The sequence below is a fragment of the Dinoponera quadriceps genome, unplaced genomic scaffold (assembly GCF_001313825.1).
Source record: "Dinoponera quadriceps isolate SergipeBrazil2010 unplaced genomic scaffold, ASM131382v1 scaffold717, whole genome shotgun sequence".
NCBI lineage: Eukaryota > Metazoa > Arthropoda > Insecta > Hymenoptera > Formicidae > Dinoponera > Dinoponera quadriceps.
This window is the reverse complement of record NW_014555639.1, coordinates 293,381-312,512: the sequence shown is the minus strand read 5'-3', so window position 1 is coordinate 312,512 and position 19,132 is coordinate 293,381. Positions and strand designations below refer to the sequence as shown.

General features: G+C 41.5%; 2 protein-coding genes across 2 annotated transcripts; both read left to right on the top strand.

The window, feature by feature from the left end:
- Window positions 1-2,405: 2,405 nt before the first annotated feature.
- LOC106744946 lies at window positions 2,406-3,834 on the top strand. Its single transcript, XM_014620129.1, has 2 exons — window positions 2,406-2,916; window positions 3,452-3,834. Exons 1-2 carry the CDS (start codon window positions 2,406-2,408, stop codon window positions 3,832-3,834), a joined length of 894 nt encoding a protein of 297 aa, XP_014475615.1.
- Window positions 3,835-6,015: 2,181 nt separating this feature from the next.
- LOC106744945 lies at window positions 6,016-8,718 on the top strand. The gene is made up of 5 exons (XM_014620128.1): window positions 6,016-6,198; window positions 6,235-6,593; window positions 7,350-7,435; window positions 7,604-7,729; window positions 8,003-8,718. The coding sequence occupies exons 1-5, from the start codon at window positions 6,016-6,018 to the stop codon at window positions 8,716-8,718; spliced, it is 1,470 nt and encodes a 489-aa protein (XP_014475614.1).
- Window positions 8,719-19,132: the final 10,414 nt, after the last annotated feature.

Genomic DNA, 19,132 nt, shown 5'->3' with positions numbered 1-19,132 from the left:
TCTATTAAATTTATTTTACACTTTTCTGCACCTCGAAAATAATTAGCCTCTTTTTTAATTTGAATAACGTCCGAATTCTATCGGACTTTGTGTATGGTCTGGAAAGAAACAGAAAATGAAAATATTCAACTGAACAATATCCAATTTTTTCCAAAATAATGTAAATTCCTTTCTTATTCAAGAATATTGTAAGAAAAAATCACGAACCCTTTAAAAGAAACCAGTAAACAAGAAATCATTAATACTACGTTATTTATAATGACATTTTATAATATATAATGTTTTTTTTCGAATATGTAGTTCTTAATGTTGTATACAACATCATTGTTAGCAATATTTGACCCAAACATTAAAAATAATATGTGTACACTATGATTTTTATATTTAGAAATATTGTATCAAGTAACAATTTCAAAACACTTATAAAATATTATGCCAAAATATTGATAAAATCGACATAAGATCAATGTTTCGAAAGATTGATTTAACGTTTATTCCTCACTAGATATTCATAAGAAAACGTAATTATTTGTTATCTAAAAGAGCGAGACAAATGTCGAATGATTAGCAAATAGTTACTACTCCCTTTGGAAGATATTTCCCGCGTACAAAGATAGGCATTTTTAGCAGGATTCAGTTTCGGCAAAAAATGTTTACTTTCCGACCGGCGTGCGACGTTCACGGGTAAAATTGCGACGCTGCCGGCGCCTCGAGGCCGCGCGATCTGTCGCGCTTCGCGCCGCGATAACAGGAGCAGCGCGACGCGCTCGAGATCGCGCGCGATTATTAACGAAAGGAAGGCACCGCGCGAAAAGGAAGCAACAAGTCGCGAAATGGATGCCTCGGGAAGAAGGCTAGTCGGTTCTCCAAGTCGGCACACCTGTTCTGCACGCGCATGCTAGCGCGTTCGATCTAAACGTGCACGAGTCCCGTGCGTGCGTGTGTGTTGCGCGCGCGCGCGCGCGCTACGATAAGATCCCATGACGAGTTGCCTCGTGAAAATCGACTGCGTACTTTCACATCGGCAGATCCGTCTGAGGCGCCGTTGCTCGAGCGTGGCGCGCGAAAATCGGATCTCCTACGAGCTAAACTGGGCTGATTTAAAGTAGGCCTCCCGTCTCGTTTCGCCTCGCCCGCGATCATCATTTCCACGACACACGCCTAGACCGGCGTGCCGGCCGGTCGGCCGGCCAGCGGACTTTTCAATTTGCGATTCTCGAATGTGCGTCCGGTTCGCGCACAATTTGTCCCGTCGCCCTCTTGGTTTCGCTCTCTCGAAACCGAAAGTGATGTCGCCGACGGGCGCCAACGATGGGGAAGAGCGCGTCGGCCGATTCCGATTGATCGCGGCTGCGACGTTCACGCGCGTTTCACCCTCGTGAAACGGCTTCCTCCTCCTGATAACGCGGCGGCGATTTTCTAGGCCAACCAGATCCATTAAATTAGCGCTTTGTATTACGTGCTCTACATATTATAACTTTTACGTTGCGCCGCGCGGAATAATCGCCGGAGTCACTCCGGTCGCTCACGGAGAGCTCCGAAAATTCCGGGAACGATTCGCCGAGCGAGACGACAATCCCGACGATTGATCCACGCGATTTCGAATATTTCCCGGGCGCATTCGCGCGATACCTACAAACCTACAAATCGCGGATAATACGGTGAAATTCCCCGCGAATCGTAACAGCGATAAGACAAGGGGAGGGAGGGGAGCGGAGCGGTGATACGCGCTTGATACGCGAGGAAAAGGAAAAAGAGTCGTCGGGCGATCGATCGCATGCGTGTTAAACGGCCGTTAACGCGCGGCTGGACATGCCTCGCGGGTAAGGCGCGTGACGAGTGTCTTCGCTCTCATTCATCATCTCCCGGCAGGCGCTTTTTTCCCCGCAAATTTGACTCAGATTCGAATTCTCCGCTCTATTTGACGCTTCCTCTCGCCGCAGCCGTTCTGCCGCCACGGCCGTTGCCGTTGGACGCGAGAGGCCTCCCTGCCTCCTCTTCGGCGTCCGCAAAGAAGAGAGTTCCCGTCGCCGGTGCTCTCGACTACGGAGAATGTATGGAACGGCCGAAAGGCAAAAAGGAAAAAGGACTAGCCGGTGACTCGCTCTATATATACTGCAAGTATCCGAGGATATGCCCAGTGCACGATACGCGTCTCATCCGTCAACTTCTGGGTCCTTCGTCTTCGAGGATATCGTCGTGTCGTTGACGATCCGTAGGCCCCGGGACGGAGAGAATTTACCACGAATTCTGCCTTTTCGACTGCCTCTCCGACTGATCGTCTCTCTTCCTCTCTCCCCCCTTTCTCTCTCTCTCTCTCTCTCTCTCTCTTTCTATCTTTCTCTCTCTCTGCCTCTGTCTCTCTTTCTATCCGTTTGATCGGGTCGGCGAAAAATCCATTCGCGATGAGAGGAACTACGAGCGTCGTCCAGTCGTCACGTTGTCAACGACTCTTCCTGCTGGTCCTCGCGCTGTCGGCATGCGCCAACGCGGAAATCGAGAGACGCACCTCGAGGCAGATGGTGGAGGAGACGTCGGAGAATTTGGCGCCGAATCTCAACAAGGACTGCGGCAAGTCGTACAGTGCCACGTGCCTCAAGCTGGACGTGGTGTCCTTCTTGGATAAACTGTCGGAGCAGGAGGACATCGGTATCCTGCCGGGTGTATCTGTGATCAAGGAGAACGGCTCCGCGGATGTCCCGACCTCGGAGGTGGTCGCCAATCTGGCGAGGGACTTCCCGAATGACGTCGAGAAGAGGCTGGACGCGTACCTGGTCCACAAGGTCGGCAGCTACCTTAACAGCCATTCGATCTCCATCAAGCTCTTCGACCCGAAGACCTTCGAGGCCGCCAGGAGCTTCAACGAGGAGACGCTCGCGCAGCTCGGCTTGGCCGGCAATCAGAATGTCGAGACAGGTTAGAACTGACTAGAATTCCAATCTCCTGCTTCTAACTTTTCGAATCTTCATCATTCTAAAAAGATCAGAGTGCAATCTCATTTCTTTGCTCCTTCGTTCCTCCATTTCTTGCAGAGCCGTTGTAATAAATAAATCATAAGAAAGCTGCTGGGATCCTCAATTTCAATCAGGCTTGCGATTCAGCCGATTGAAGTTAACTTGACGATCAGTTGGCTCGGTTAATTAAAATCGTTTCGAAGCGTCTTGACCGGAAACGTTGAAGAGAAATTCCGAATAAAGTTACATAAGAAATAATGTGTGATATAATGAAATAATATGCACTGAGAAATTCGTTTAGTTGACTCGAAAGTTCAATTCTCGGTTTGGGCGATTAAATATCCGCCGCGAGAATCAAAGGTTCGGTACTCGCAACCGATATTTGGGTCTCACAGTGCGCATCATAATGAAATAACCTTCTTAGACCGCGTTAGATCTTCATACGTTAGACCTTCGCGTTTCGGGACACTAACTGAACCGCGACGAATGTCCGACAGGACGTCGAAAACAGGACAAAGGCGGCCACGGCGCCCTGATGGCGGGCCTGATGATGATGAAGGGTACCCTCGGCGCGGTGGGATTCGGTGCGCTAGCCCTCCTCGCCGGCAAGGCCCTGATGACCGGCCTGATGGCGCTGATGCTGTCCGCGATCATCGGGCTGAAGTCGTTGGCGGGCGGCGGCGAGAAGAAGACCACCTACGAGATCGTCAGCAAGCCGGTGTATTCCAGCTCGCACACGCACAGCTCGGAAGAGCATCACGGCCACGGCTACGGCCACTCCGGATACGGCAGATCCCTCGACACCGTGCACGACTCCCTGCAGCAGGCCGTGCTCAAGTACGGCAACGCGCGCGATCGCAGATCGATCCTGCACAATTAATCAATTAATCCTCATCCGACCTGGCCGAGAGAGACGCTCTCGCGTGTGCGCACGAGACCTCTCTCTCTCTCTTTCTCTCTCTCTCTCTCACACTCTCTCTCTAGCTGGCACACGACGCAACAATCCGTAGCACACATCTCTACCTCACCGAACTTCCCGACCCTGGCTCTCCGTCTTCTCTTCAGCCTCTTCACGCACTATCGTTGTCGTCTGCACTCTTTCCCTCTCTCTCTCTCTCTCTTTCTTCCTCCACTTTTCCTCTCTTCTTCTTTATTCTCTCGCTCTGCGTTACACTTCATTTCACCCTCCTCGTTTCATCGCCGATCTTCTTCTGTCGTCCTGAGGCACCAACCCGCTCCGGTCCATCTTTACGATCTCGCTCAGTCTCATCTCATCGTGATTCTCCACCCTGCCTCCCCTTCCCTTCACGAGTTATCACCTTTATTATTATTTATAGTTATTTAGGCGTATTTATTGCGCGGCAGCCGTTGCGCTCTCGACCGGCGGCAAATCGCCGAGGGGAGCTCGTATCACCGCCGCCCGCGCGAATTCACCAAGATTATGTACATGACTTTGAATATTTATTTCGTTATTGTAAAGTTGTAATAAAGAACCTTTGTAAAAACCTAACCGCGTACATCGTAGTTATTCGCAACGATTGCGCGTCGCGTCTCGAGGTCTTACTTTACCTCCGACGTCGCGGCCTCCGTCTCGGATGCATTACGTAGTACCTGGTTCCTCTCTCCCTCCTCCCGCGGGAATTTGTTATTTTAATCGGGATAATTGAGTTCGTGTTCTCTCTCTCTTTGTCTCTCTTTTTCTCTCTCTCTCTCTGTGCGTGTGTGTATGCTTTTTGATCAGCTGGCGTGAATACACTCTGCACAAGCGCATCACGCGCTGAAAAGTTTACGCGTACTCTCCGTCACGGCAATTTAATCCGCGCAGTTGAACGTGGATATCTCCGAAGGTGAATGTACGAACCAATTAAGAAGTAACAAGGCCGGCACCTTCACCGCGCTGAACCGCCGGGATCGGCGGACCATCGTCGTGCCTGCGTCGGAACACGGTGTGTTGCGACTACGAAGGCGCGCGTTACCGTATATCTTACGCTTCATAGTAGACGTCGAAGGTACTTTAAGTATTACTTAAATGTACAATTTACATTCTCCTCATATTAATCAGAATAATCATACTTTTAATGTTATTTAGACAAGGCAGTAATGGTAGCTGCAAAGCTGTTGTCCTGTCTATTGGTCGTCCTTCATATACAGCATATTTCATAATTCGCTGAGTTTCATAGTAGAAGGTACTTTAAGTATTACTTAGATATACAATTTAGATTCTCCTTCATATACAGCATATTTCATAATTCGCTGAGTATGCTCATATTGAAAAAAAAAATGCTAGCGTTCAAGTAATATTGTTTTTTTGATCCAAGTAAAATTGTTAGTCCAATACTCTTTGGCAAATATTTATTAAAAGTAGAAATATAATTGACCGTATGCAATATGATTTTTTCTTCGCATAAATAGATATTTATTTGTATGCGTTAAAATAATTGTGACAAGTATTAAATTCATAATATTATGAATATCAGACTTCATTTTTAGAATATATTTACTGGACAGAAACATTTAAATTTATAATCACTAGATTTTTTCTCTCTCACACACACACACACACACACACACACACACACACACAAAATAGGAAAGAAGTATTATATACATAATTCTAAAATACATAGATAATTCTATTATATTTTATTATGCTAATATATTGTTCAAATTTCCTAATTCGCAAGTAAGACGAGCCGTCTAGTCTTTCAGATTCTCTCGGAAGCGTGTCAGTGTATCGCAGGGGCTGGATTTTAACACGGTATCCGGAAACGTTCCGAAGGCGGTGCAGGTGCCGCCCGATTGCGGCTGAAATCCGACGAAAGATTCCACGCCTTCACGAGCTTATCATTATCATCAGAAGGCGACCTGTCTCCCCGCGAATAATGACAATCGTGACGAGACGCAATCCGGGCGGATACCGCGAATGACATGAATCCCGATGTATATAAATGATCTCGCGGTGACCCGGGGGATCAGTCAGTGTCAGCCGATAATTCGTCCAGTCCGAGTGGTCTCAGTCAACGTCTGGTCGCAGGTGAGGATAAGATCCTCGCGCGTCCCAATGTTCGTCCTTTACCTACTGATCGCGTGCGCGATCCACGCGAATGCGCACGAGAGGATTAACAGTATCCGAGCCACTAAGGATCACGTCCTCATCAGGGGGGTGCACAAGGTGCCGGTGGAGCGTCGGATATTCAACTTCCGGAAGAACGGCATCGAGATCGACGTGAAGGTAGTCCCGTCGGTGAAGGGCCGCTCGAGTGGGAGTAAGAATGCCGAGGACGACGAGGACGACAATGGCGACGATTATTTCCCGGAGTTTCCCGTGAAGGACATCGGCAAGTGCATCATCGAGTTCTCGTTGGGCTGCATCAGGAAGCGCTTAGTTCGTTACTTGGAGACAGTAGGTCGCCTCGATGAAATTACGCTGCTCGGGCAGGACGTGAAGCTGGTGAAGAACGCGCGCTCCGACGGGACCACGAGGAATGACTCGGACGTCAGTATCGAGAGCAGCGTGGATGATTTATTCGATTCCTTCACATTGCGTATCACGCTGCCTCGGTGGAACAGCAAGCGAGAACGGAATCAGATCGACGTGATGTTGGACGAAACTGCCGTGGCAGAAGGTAGGCGCGAACGATACCGGAACGATCGCAGCTGCAACATTAATGTTCAGAGACATCGCGAAGCAGTCTCGACGAAGGAGGCATCCTGGATCTTCAGGCGTCTCTTTGAAATCTCGGAACGTCCGGGCTCCCAAAGGACCAGAGAAATTAATCTTCTCATAGGCCCGGTTTTTCATTCTCCGTGGTCTCGGTTTAACGATAACGTAAAAATTATATTTTCGTATTCATGATTAATCATTGAATTGTAAAAGTCACCGCTATAAAACTATCAATTTAACGACTAATCATGGATAGAAATATACCATGTTTATATTATCATCAATTTAAGTCTAAATCACAAGTTAACCATAAAATGAGAAGCCGAGTTTCAAAGAGATATAAATAATCTTAAAAGAATAATTCATTTCCTCGAAAAGAAAATTCTTAAACGAAAATTTTCTCTTGAAAGAAAAATCGATCTTTGAAGGATCAACTGGAACGAAACTCGAGACGTTTCATTCCAGTCGATCTTTTAAATCAATCTCTTAAACATGAAAAGAAAATATTACATTCGACTTAAATACATTACTATAAATATAAATGAAAATATATTATTGTTATATATTATTGTATTAGTTACTAAAATATCGAATAAATTACTCGCCGTGAAATCGCCGTGAAATAATTGAATATTGACGGATCAGCTTGAATACAAATAATTTGTACCGCAAAGGATTAAGAAATGACCGTTTTCCACTTAACCACTAATTCGTTAAACACTACTTGTCACAGGACGGAAGAAAGGCGGCAAGGGTGGAGGCAAATGCAAGATGATGATGATGGGCATGCTGATGATGATCAAGACGAAGTTGATGGGTAATGTTGTTGCGTTTGCTTCATGTATCTTCTCACATTGGATATTGAATTTGAAAAACAATTTGCAACGCGCCTTTATCATACAAACGTATCGCCCTTACCTGTAAAACTTCTAAACCACACACTAAATCTATGATGATAGAAAATAATCGAATGTTCTGTAAACAGGAATAGCGGCGATAAAAGGCATGATGATGGGTGGCATGTCTTTAATGGTGACCATGATGATGCTGATGCAGAAATTTGGAAAGGGCGGCGCAGGAGGTCCTTGGCAAAGCGGAGGAGGCGGAGGAGGTATGTCCACTTCAACTTCTCTCTCTCTCTCTCTCTCTCTCTCTCTCTCTCTTCCCCACTCTCTCTTTTTATCAAAATAGAAATGTATAAACGCATTACTTTTCAAAATTACATCTGCGTATCTGTGAAATGATATATCTACAATTTTGCGAAGTCTGGATCATCTAGAGAATTTCAAGGGCAAGTTTTACTGTTACGTTACTATTTGAATCCTATGTTTGGAAATTGTCGTTTTCTTCCAATTAATACTTTCATACTCGTGCCACTTTGCAGGACAACTGAAGGAGATCGTGTTCCTTACAAAATCTTCGGCCGGCGGCGGTGGCGGTGGTTGCTGTGGTGGTGGGCCTAGCGATAGTTACGGTGCGCCACCACCGAGCGGTTCCCCTTCAGGAGGAGGAGGCGGCTACGGCGGAAATGGATGGGGTCGGAGCTTCCACAGGCAATCGATGACCTTGTCGCGCGACGGAGCAATTAAGATGGAAGCCGCAAACGTAACCGATCACGTGCCGACGATAGGCGAGATTTTCGCAAACAAGGACAGTATCGATTATCCGAACTATCCGGACGATCAGGAACCACCGGTGATCGCGACGTCGAACTCCGTGGCTTCCGATTCGAACGCGAGGAATCATATCGCCTTCCAAGAGTACGAAGCAGCTGACTTGAGTAGCGCGAATTCGGTAAAGAGTAACGATTCCGAGATGGAGCCCACGGTGGTTGCGAAGGGCAGAAGTATCGTCTTTAATGACGGCCCAGTTGCCAATATTGTCGATGAAATGAGGAAGAAGATCGATTCAGCGGCGAATACGAGTGAACCCGAAACTGAAACTGATCTTGACAAAAATATATTACGACCGATCTACACGGACGAGTGGCGGACCACGGCCGAGAAAAGAAGTAACGCGGCATCGTCGGACTCGCAAATAAAATTCGAGTCGCCGCGAAGTCAGCGTGTTAAGGATATACCATTGTTGCGCGGCATTTAGTCGGTCGGTCGAATCATGCGAAACTTCGTCGTTGTATTTATATTTATAAATAAAATGTATCACAAATGTGTCGGAACAAAAGTCTACTTTGTTTATGGCGTATTGTTGGTATTTTTTAGAAAGAGGTGAAAATAAAAATTTTGACGAGGAATTAGAATCGTACAAAGGATCAGATTAAATAAGGAAGAAGGTATCGACTTCTTCTTCCTTTTCTGTTTCGTCTTTTTTTAATACACTGACAGAAAAATATTTTGTGTTTGCAACTATAATTATTATGGTAAAAGAATTATAGTCAGGAGAATATTTTCCTAATAAATATGATAATAATCTTATATGCATATTGCTACTACTATTTTTGTGGTTAAAAGGATATGCATGAAAAGGATATACATAGAAAAAAGTATTAGAGTTAAGCAAACATAATTGTCTTGTTTCTCAACCTCTTAAATCAAGTTATATTTTTATAAATTTATATATATTTTAATAGCTTCTAATAAATATTTTCTTATACGTAAAAACACTTTAATTTGCAAATGAATTATTAAATGTAAAAGTAAAACGGCTCTAAATTTAATTTAAGATAGTATTTACTAAAATTTAAGAGAGTATTTATTAAAATTATATGCAATACTTCTTTTTCATTGAAGAAACAGTGATTTCAAATTTAGATTTTTCTGTCCAGTAAATATGTTCTAAAAATAAATTCTAATATTCATAATATTATGAATTGAATACTTGTCGTGATTATCTTAACACATACATAATTATCTTAACACAATGTTTACTTATATGAAAGAAATATCATTGTACACAGTCAATCATATTTCTATTTTTAGCAAATATTTGCCAAGAAATTTTGGAGTAATCATTTTACTTCGAAAATCATTTTACTTGGAAAATCATTTTACTTGGATCAAAGAAATATTACTTAAATGGTAGTATTTTTTTCACTGTAGTTAAGGCTGAAAATAACTATAATTTTCTTCAGTCTAATTTATTGAGTTGCTCGATAAATTAAAAATTTTTACAAAATATTCAAAGCCGATTCTTTCATAGTTAGGCGCAACTTTAATTTTTTTCGTTTTATTTCCCGATGGCGGGTGCTGCGAAAAAAAAAACGGTCAATATATTATTGAGACAAAATCACGCAGAGCTGTAAAAATATCGACTTTGAAATCTTCACGAAAATCTCGACGAACTTATCGAACAATTTAATATCTGAACAAATTAATATTTGCAATTTGTCCAAAAGACCAGACATTTTGATCGATAATGTCTCATTTATAATAGATAATGTCCGTCAGATCGTGGCGCGATCTCCTGAAGAGGCCTCCAAACTTCTTTCCACGGCTTTCCAGTGAATAACCGACCTTGGGTCTTACCGCAAATGTACGGTACCCATTTCACCGGGCATATCTGTCGAGTGTACCGATCGAGGGAGCGACTTCGCTACTGAGGAACATCGGCATCGGCCGTTGAAGGCAACGTTCCTCGCAGTCGGTCAAGTTCAAGACTGTGGACGACGACGTCGTTAAGAGAGTCCCGAAGAAGGACACGAAACATATATGTATTATATATTATATATTCGTGGCCTGTAACGGTTTTTCCCTCGGGTCGCGCTGAATTTCACGAATACTTTGATCTCTCTTTCGAATTTCTCACGCGCGTACGTTCGCAAAAAAGGAAAGGAAGGAAGAAAGAAGGCGATAAGAAAAGAATAATCTCACAATCTTCTTTCGAATGTATCACATCGATTTTCCGCTTCCTCGTCAGCGCGGACTTTATTATTAACGAACCCGTTGCGCGCTACATATCGCTTTTACGACAAATTCGCTCCGCCGGATCCTAAATAAGACGAGCATCTTATTTGCACGAGCACCGACCCACATTAGCGTCCCGCGTCCGTTCGATTGAGACTCACGACACGTAGCAGCCTTTTCGGTAGCGACGCGATCCGATTTGAAAAGAGTAACGGCAGGCGGATTTGTCAGGCATGCGGCGATGAGCGCGCGGTGTGCGCGTTTATATGGTCCGCGCGTTTGATTTTCTCGCTCTCCTTTAGCCCGCTTTAGTGACGAGGAAGCGCCTGCTTAAACGCGAGGTCGTTCGTCGATCACCGTTAGATAGCCTACTGATCAACGGGATGCGGCCGCCGCTCTCCGCTCCCTTTCGCGACCGATCAGGAAAATCAGTGAAAGTGTACGTGCTGCCGCCGTCGGACAAAAAGACACTTCCCGCTGTTCCGGAAATAGGTGCACGATAAGCTCCTCGTCGTCGTCGTCGTCGTGCCCGTAGGTCGGTTCACTTTCCTGCGTTACCGCATCTCGCTATGGAGATCGATCGCGCGATGAGAGAAGCGATGTTGGAAATTCGAAAGTCACGCCGGACGATGACCTCTTCGATGTTTACGGAAAAGCAAATTTTCGGTCGGACAGAGAAAAATGTGACGAACATGATAACGGATAACTTTCTTTAATTGCCTGAGAGTGAGCCCTGTCGGAATATTTAGTATGCAATTTTGCGACGGAGTAGAGGAGAATTATTTAAAATTAACATACCATCTTGTTTTGGGATCTAATGCCTTATGGGAATATAAAATTAAAATGTATGTGCACATTAGAAGGACTTCTCTACTAAAATATATGATAGTCTTGTGAAAATTATTACATATTTCCTTGCAAATAACTAATTTTTAAGGTTTTTGAGGATTGACACTTCTAAAGAAACGAGATCTCAAAATCGAAATATTCATAATACCTATAATATTTATAAAAAATTATCAAAACATAAAATAAAAATACTGAAATTATTTTATTTTATACATTTATCATACACTCCCTTACATGTTACCTCTAATTCTATATATTAGGTTGGTGCGTATGAAATGTCGCATTCTCTTTACATGCGGACGTTTTCCTCCCTGTTTTCGTTATACTTTTGTATTTGGCATAACCTCATTCATACTCGTATTGTCCATTGCCAGAGACTCATTTCAACAAAATAGGTTTTCTCGAAGGTCTTCCCTTTTTTATTTCTTTTGAGTTTATTACCGATATGAATTCTGCCGACATTCGCGTCATTTTCTTATATGAGTACAAACTTGGTAATAGTGCTGCAAAAGCTGCACGCAACATAAACCAAGCGTTTGGGGAGAATACGGTTAACAATCGGAAAGTGCAGCGTTGGTTCGAAAAATTTCGGACTGGCGATTTTTCACTGCAAAATGAGCCGCGCGGAAGACCCAAAACGTCTGTGAATAATGATGACCTGAAGGCTCTAGTGGAAGCGGATCCAGCCGTATCCACGAGGGAACTTGCTATCAGGATGAAAGTTGACCATACAACGATATTGAGACACCAAATTGTACTCCCATCGCTTGTGAATCGGCATGGCCCGCTACTGCTCCATGACAACGCTCGGCCGCACACATCGCACAAAACAATTGCGAAACTGAACGAACTGGAATATGAAGTTTTGCAGCATCCACCATATTCACCGGATCTCTCGCCGACCGATTTTCATTTTTTCAAGCATTTAGAGCTGTTTTTAAGAGGCAAACACCATGAAAATGAAGACAGTCTAAAAAACTCGATATCAGAGTTTATTAATTCTAAAGACCAAAATTTTTTTAAGACAGGCATCTACGCTTTAAAATCTCGTTGGGAGAAGTGTATTGAAGCGAATGGAGCATACTTTGATTGAATAAACAGCTTTTGAAGAAAGATATACAGTTTTATACAATCACTTAAGAATCCGACATTTCATATGCACCAACCTAATATTTGTATTACGTGGAAAGAGATAAAGAGAGAGAGAGAGAGAGAGAATTTGTCGTTCAAGTTACTTTATAGCGAATTACAGTTTGAAAAATCTGTGTCTAATTTCTGTATTTAACTCAGTATGTAATTTCTGTATCTAACTGTGTATGTAATTTCTCAAACTACATATTTAATTTCGTCAAGAGAAACAAAGAAGCAATAAAGATAGTCAATCTCCAAGGAAAACGTACCGAGGAACTGTTTAGAATTAGGTCATTCCTCTCTGATGATGATGTGAACTGAAAAGATTACGAAACGTTGGAGACAATTCGACAAGAAACGCGACTCCGACCCGGAAGCCGAGGCAAATATTATTCTAAACCGCAAAAGCCTCAAGTATCAAACGATGAAAATGTAAATAATTGATTTCATTGAAATTTAGCGCACTATCAGAATAGATGTTGCGATTCCCGCTATTTTCCATCTGTCTTCTAATATTAGCTCAGCCAATATTAGTCGTGAGAGTACACCGTCCGTTCTCCACGCATACATGTATTTCCGCGCGCGTCTTTAGCACACTTCCGTTTGCTCGCGCCTCCACATCGGAAATCGCATAAAAGCCGAAAGAGCCATTTCTCAATCTCCCCTTTGACAGTTGACGTAACGGAGATTACACGGTACTCGTATGCCCGCGTAATACCGGAGGGACGTGCAGCATACAATCTGTTCCGTCGGAGATAGCGCGATAACATTGTATTTGCATGACTCTAATTTGCAAAGTGGAAGGTGGGTAAGTGGGTGAGCTCGTCGGCCGCTGGCCGTCGTCGAAGAACACTGAGAGAAGTTACGATTGACGTCTCAAGAGTGGTGACAGGCTTTCACGAGATTTCATCCATTCTTAATCAAACGATATCTCTATTACGCCAGTATTATGTTTACTTTTAATGTAGAATTATCCTTGGATAGAAAGAAATCAGAAGTCACCAGGTACAAGTCAGAATTACATACAGATTATATCCTACGTGCACGTTAGTTACTGCGTCACTCGAGACATATCCTTTAAGGATGCATCGCTCATAATTCAAAAGAATAAACAAATTATGGAAAAATTACAAATTGACCTACATTTTTCTACATCGCATTTAAAAGTGGCACTAAAAGTTTCACGGTAATTCAGAGCCTGGAATGAAAAATTATTCTATCTTAAAGGTGTTTGTAAGATGAAATAAGTTCGATAAAAATTAGATGAAACTTGCACTGCGTATACATTGAAATATTATCTAACTCATTGCAATTAGAGAAAGATTGACTATTCAAGAGCTGAGATATTTGTAACTAAAGTTGACACTCTTCATATGCTTTTTTATACATGTATTTCTTCAAAACTAATGTGCTCTATTTTTATTATATAATTTCAGTTTTTAATATCTTCTAAATTAAAAATAAGATTTTAATGAAAAACTTTTCTTAAATACTTATTATTAAAGACTATTCAGATATTATACACAAATTCTACAATTATTGACTATTTTATTTAAAAAATGTAGAGGTGTAAAGTTTATAACTTATAGTAATATTTGAAATACATATATATATGCACATATTTAAACACGTATATACCTCTTTCTATTATTTGTGCACCTTTATTACAGGTCAACTAATGTAATTAAATATAATTAATATATTAATAAAAAAAAATAACTGATACATTAATAAGAAAAATAAGAAATAATATTTTCATATTTATATTATATATATATGTTTACTTCTACATCGTTTCAAACAAACATTTATTTATTTAGATAGTGAAATAAATGTATAAGAACGTAACTTGGCTTCATAAATACTAAATACTAAATTTATGAGGGACTCCCTTAATGCACCATTGAAAATACAGCACTTGTCCTCGAAGCTCCACCTTGAAGGTCCACCTTGAAAGAAAAGTCACAAGAATTTGGGGAACGCAGGCCGTGGCAAGATAAAAGAACAAAACCGGAAGTGAGAGAAACGCGATTTCTGATGTTTTCTAGTTCACCGTTGGAGAGATCTCGAGTTTGCTCGGATGCGTTAAAAGATACGCGATTGATCGTTACACAATGGAAATCTCACCTCCGTCTCGCACTTTGTGCGTCCATACCTTCTGCATACGCGGAGGTGAAGTTCGAATTTTTCCCTCGTCCGTTCGATATGTGACGCGTCGTCCCAGTTGCTTGGTTCACTTCGGGCGCGCGCAAAACCAGTTTGAATGCATCACGAGACAAATACTTTCCGTCGGTGCTACTGCCACCGTGTCGTAGTTTGCGTTTCTGGTTCGCAGCCGCGTCTGCTACTCGAAATACTTTCTAACGTGTGGTCGCATGTGTCATGAGCAGGTCGGCGCATCCCAAGCAATCCGCCGGAGTCAGACCGGCACAAATTGCGCGAGCTTTCCGCAGGATCGCCCGACAACGCGAGGTAATTAAAGTGCCACGAGTTCGCTCAGCCCGACAGCAATTACACCGCAGTCGCTGTCGGAAATCTAATGAGCATTACGTTCCATTGAGCGCCCGCCGGAGCGACACGATTTATAGATTCCTTGCGTGAGGCAATAACATAATAATTTTTAATTAATCTTTAATTAAATTCAATTAATCTTCTAATAAATGGAAATACGAATGAATTAGAATTTGCCGACGAATTATCTACGATCCGGCTTACAGGCAGGGAAGAAAAATCTCGGTTTGTGTAATTGAATGTAAATTCGGTGAGTAACGATGCCCGTGTTACTGCGACTGAAAACATTCACCGGAATTTCAATTCAATTGAGATTACTGAGAACAATTGATTAAGTAAAAATCACCCACGGGAATCTTTCTGTCGCTACACGGAAAAAACTTACATCAAATCAAGACTTACATTCTCATATAATAAATAAAAATGTATAATTTTATATGAAGATAAAACTTGCTTTTATATATGTATATCATTTTCTTATATCATTTTCTTAATAGTAAAATATCATATTCTTATTATTCAAGAATAATTGTTACAGATTGAGAGGAAAAATATTGAATAAAAATTGTTTTCTCTTAAAAATATTTAATTTTTAAGAAAAAATAATATCTTCAAACTGATACAATTTTTGGTTTGAAGACATCGTTTTCTCTATCTAATATATTTCATCTTAATTCATAAAAATTATACTTGAATAACAAGAATATGATATTTTTAATGAAACTATATAGAATTTTTTCATGTAAAAGAGCAAGTTTTTATATAAGATTTTTACATAAGATTATGTATTCTTGCCTATATATGAAAGAATATGAATCTTGAATTGATAGTAATTGTTGTTTTCTATGCATGATCAAGTTTTTGTGTCTAGTCCCCAAGCAACAGAGGCTTCAATTGTGCAAATTGAGTTTCTCTTTCCCGTGCCAAGTAGGCGGAAAAAAATTTCAGTTAGTATTACTAAGTGGGAACCAGACGAAAACTCGGTGACAAGAAAGGATATCTGTGTTACTGCGACCGAAAATATTCGTTTAAACATCTGGCTACATTAAAATTCTGTTAATATAACTGAGAACAAATTGACTCAGTAAGAACCGTTCGCAGGAACCTTTCTATTTCTACAACCGAGTTTCCATCTGGCCTCCGGGCAACAGAAAATTTAGTTGTACGAACGGAACCTTTTTTTGTACAAATTACAGATTCCTCAATGGATCGTTCATAAAAAACGCTTAGACAATACAGCATCGATACTTTTACTATATGAAAGCGCATTGCGAAGATTCGTTGGATCGAATCATGTGGTTGTCTTAATTTTTCATGAGGAAGACGTCCCCTGCACGGAAAAAAGCACTCAGTTCCTAGAAATGAACAGAGATGAGATGAAAACTCGTTATCGAGAAATGATGTCTCTGTTATCGCAACTGAGAATATTAATGTGAATATTCAGCTACGTTAATAATAATAGTAATAACAACAACAACAACAACAACAACAATAATAATAATAATAATAATAGTTTATTAGACGCTAAACCAAGCAAAGAAAATCAAGGTATTCAGAAAGGCAGAAAACGAATATAATAAAAGGAGCTGCAACATCTGTACAGCTGATTTTATTGCATTGCCTGAGAATATAAGTATAGAATAATGATATTTGTGTATAAATTCGGACCATTAACGCCGTAATTATTTATAATTGAAACTACAATTATAATCTAATCTAAAAGTAAGGTCACTACTAAACTAAAGTTATTGCGTAAGTATCATAGCTTATATTAAAACTGTGACTATGTTTACACAGCAACGTTGATTTAGTCTAGTTACAATCATAATTAGTAAACTCTTGCATCCGATTGGTATATTCTTTAATCTAAAAATATATTCCAATAAAATGTAAGAACTTACTAATTAAGGTTGTACTAAACCATGATGATTAATGTTGCCGTGTAAACAAAGTCTGCGTTGAGACAACTAAGAGCAATTGACGTAAGTAGGAAACTTCTAGTAGGAATTTTTTTGTTCCTAAAACCAAGATTTCGTCTGGTATCCAGGCAGCAGAAAATTCAATTACATCAACGGAATTATTTTTTCCGTGTACGGAAAAGAACTTAGTTCCTGAATAGAGACCAGATGATTGATGAACGAATTGAATTGAATCAATACAATTCTTAGCCTGAAGATATCATTCTTTTTACTAAAATTTCTTTTTCTCTCAATTTATGAAAATTATTCTTGAGCAACACGTGAATATATTCCCAGCGGAATTATATAAAATTTCTTCATATATATAAAGAGCACAAATTTCATCTTCGTATAAAATTGAACGTTCTTATTTGCAGATGAGAATATGAGTCGATATTAATTTTTCTCCGTGCGATGACGGGAAATGGTATATCCGTTATCATGACCTAATTTTTCTCCGTGCGATGACGAGAAATGATATGTCCGTTACCGCGACTGAGAACATTTCCTCCCGTAAAGAAAAAAATTCAGTTCCTGCAATAAAACAGGGACCAAATGGAAACTCGGTGACCGGAAGTGATGTACCGCGACTAAGAACATTCGTATGAATATTCAGCTGCGTAAACAAAATTTGATTGAGATAAACGAAAGCAATTGACTAAGATTGGGAAAGTTCCTACAATCGAATTTTCGTCTGGTCTTCACGCAATGGAAAATTCAAATTACACCAACGGGGAATTGATTCTTCCGCTCGCATATCTATCATCGTCAACTATTGCCATCGTCTTCGCGGGCATCTCCACTTGATGAATAAAACCGCGACCGAGGCGTAACTAGGCTACAATGTTGTTGTTGAGTGTTGAACGAGCCCCTTGTTCCACCATGGGTATCGAGAGCTCTGAGGAAGTGCCTCGCGAGATGGGAATGAGCTCGAGGGCGCGTATGTTGTATTTTGCATTCGTCGGCGCAAACAATACGGCCGGGACGAATCTCTCCGCTCAGCGGAACGAAATTTCCGAGTCGAAAGTCCGCGTTTCCGCGTTTGCGCGCTCGAGAGAGATGAACGATCGGCCGTGACGTGTCTCAGGCAGCGCGTACGATTACTTTTCGGCAGCGTAAGCCGGTCATACACCGCAACCTACCTACCTACCTACCTACCTAGTGCCTTTCATTAGTAGGTCAATGGCATTCATCCGGTCAAACTGCGCTCGTCCACTCGCCCGTCCTGGCCCGCCCGATCGAGTTGGTCAGCCGAGACAGTGAACTTCCATTCTCTCTCGTTCCTCCTCTCTCTCTTTCTCGCTCTCTCTTTTTGCAGATATTCCTCGCGCCGGGTATAACGTTCATCCTCGTGTCCCCAGATCGAATGCGGCCTGGTCCGGGTGTTTGGTATGCCGTCTTCGAAACTCGTCGTGAGACACATGAAACGAGACTTTCGTGTTCGAAAATGCTCGTCCGAAGTCACCGTTCATCCGTAATGACGTAGACCGGCGACAAAGGTTTCGAATGGTCTGGGAATCTTATACATATTAATCTGAGAAGTGTAGCACTCATACATGCACGAAAAAAAAAAACGCGCAAGCGTTTATAAGGTGTACTTGAATTAGGTCAGTCGAAAAGTCGGGTTCGATTTCCGACAGATGAGGTCGCATGAATGTAATACAAACGAGCCGATAACTTTTTATTGCCAAAACATTGACAATAATTAAGATCGATGATCAATAAGTCGATGAATAATTTCTTTCCATCGAACGCAATAAAATTCAACTTAATTCAGAAATCGACTCGAATTTTTAATTGCAGTGATCTCTCGATGTAATAACTCAAGTTTAATGAGAGATTAGGTTACAAATCGTCATTACGAGCGAAGTGAAAAAAAATCAGGTTAAACGGATAGTTTGATCTCCATAAACCAAGCGTGGATTTACATTAAATTAGTCAAAAAATCCGGTTCAATTTTCGATAAATGAGGTTGTATACATATAATACAGGCAATATTGCTAATAATGTTTTCTTGCAAAATGTTGGTGGAAAATTAACGATTACCTGATTGATAAATAAATTGTTTCCATCGTATGCAATAAAGTCCGATTTAAATCAGGAATTGAACCAGGATTGCCGGTAGAAATTAATCGTGCTCCAATTCTGTCGTGGCCTCAGGTAGATTGGCTTCAAAGTAAGTTCCTTCGTTGAATCTAGATAGTG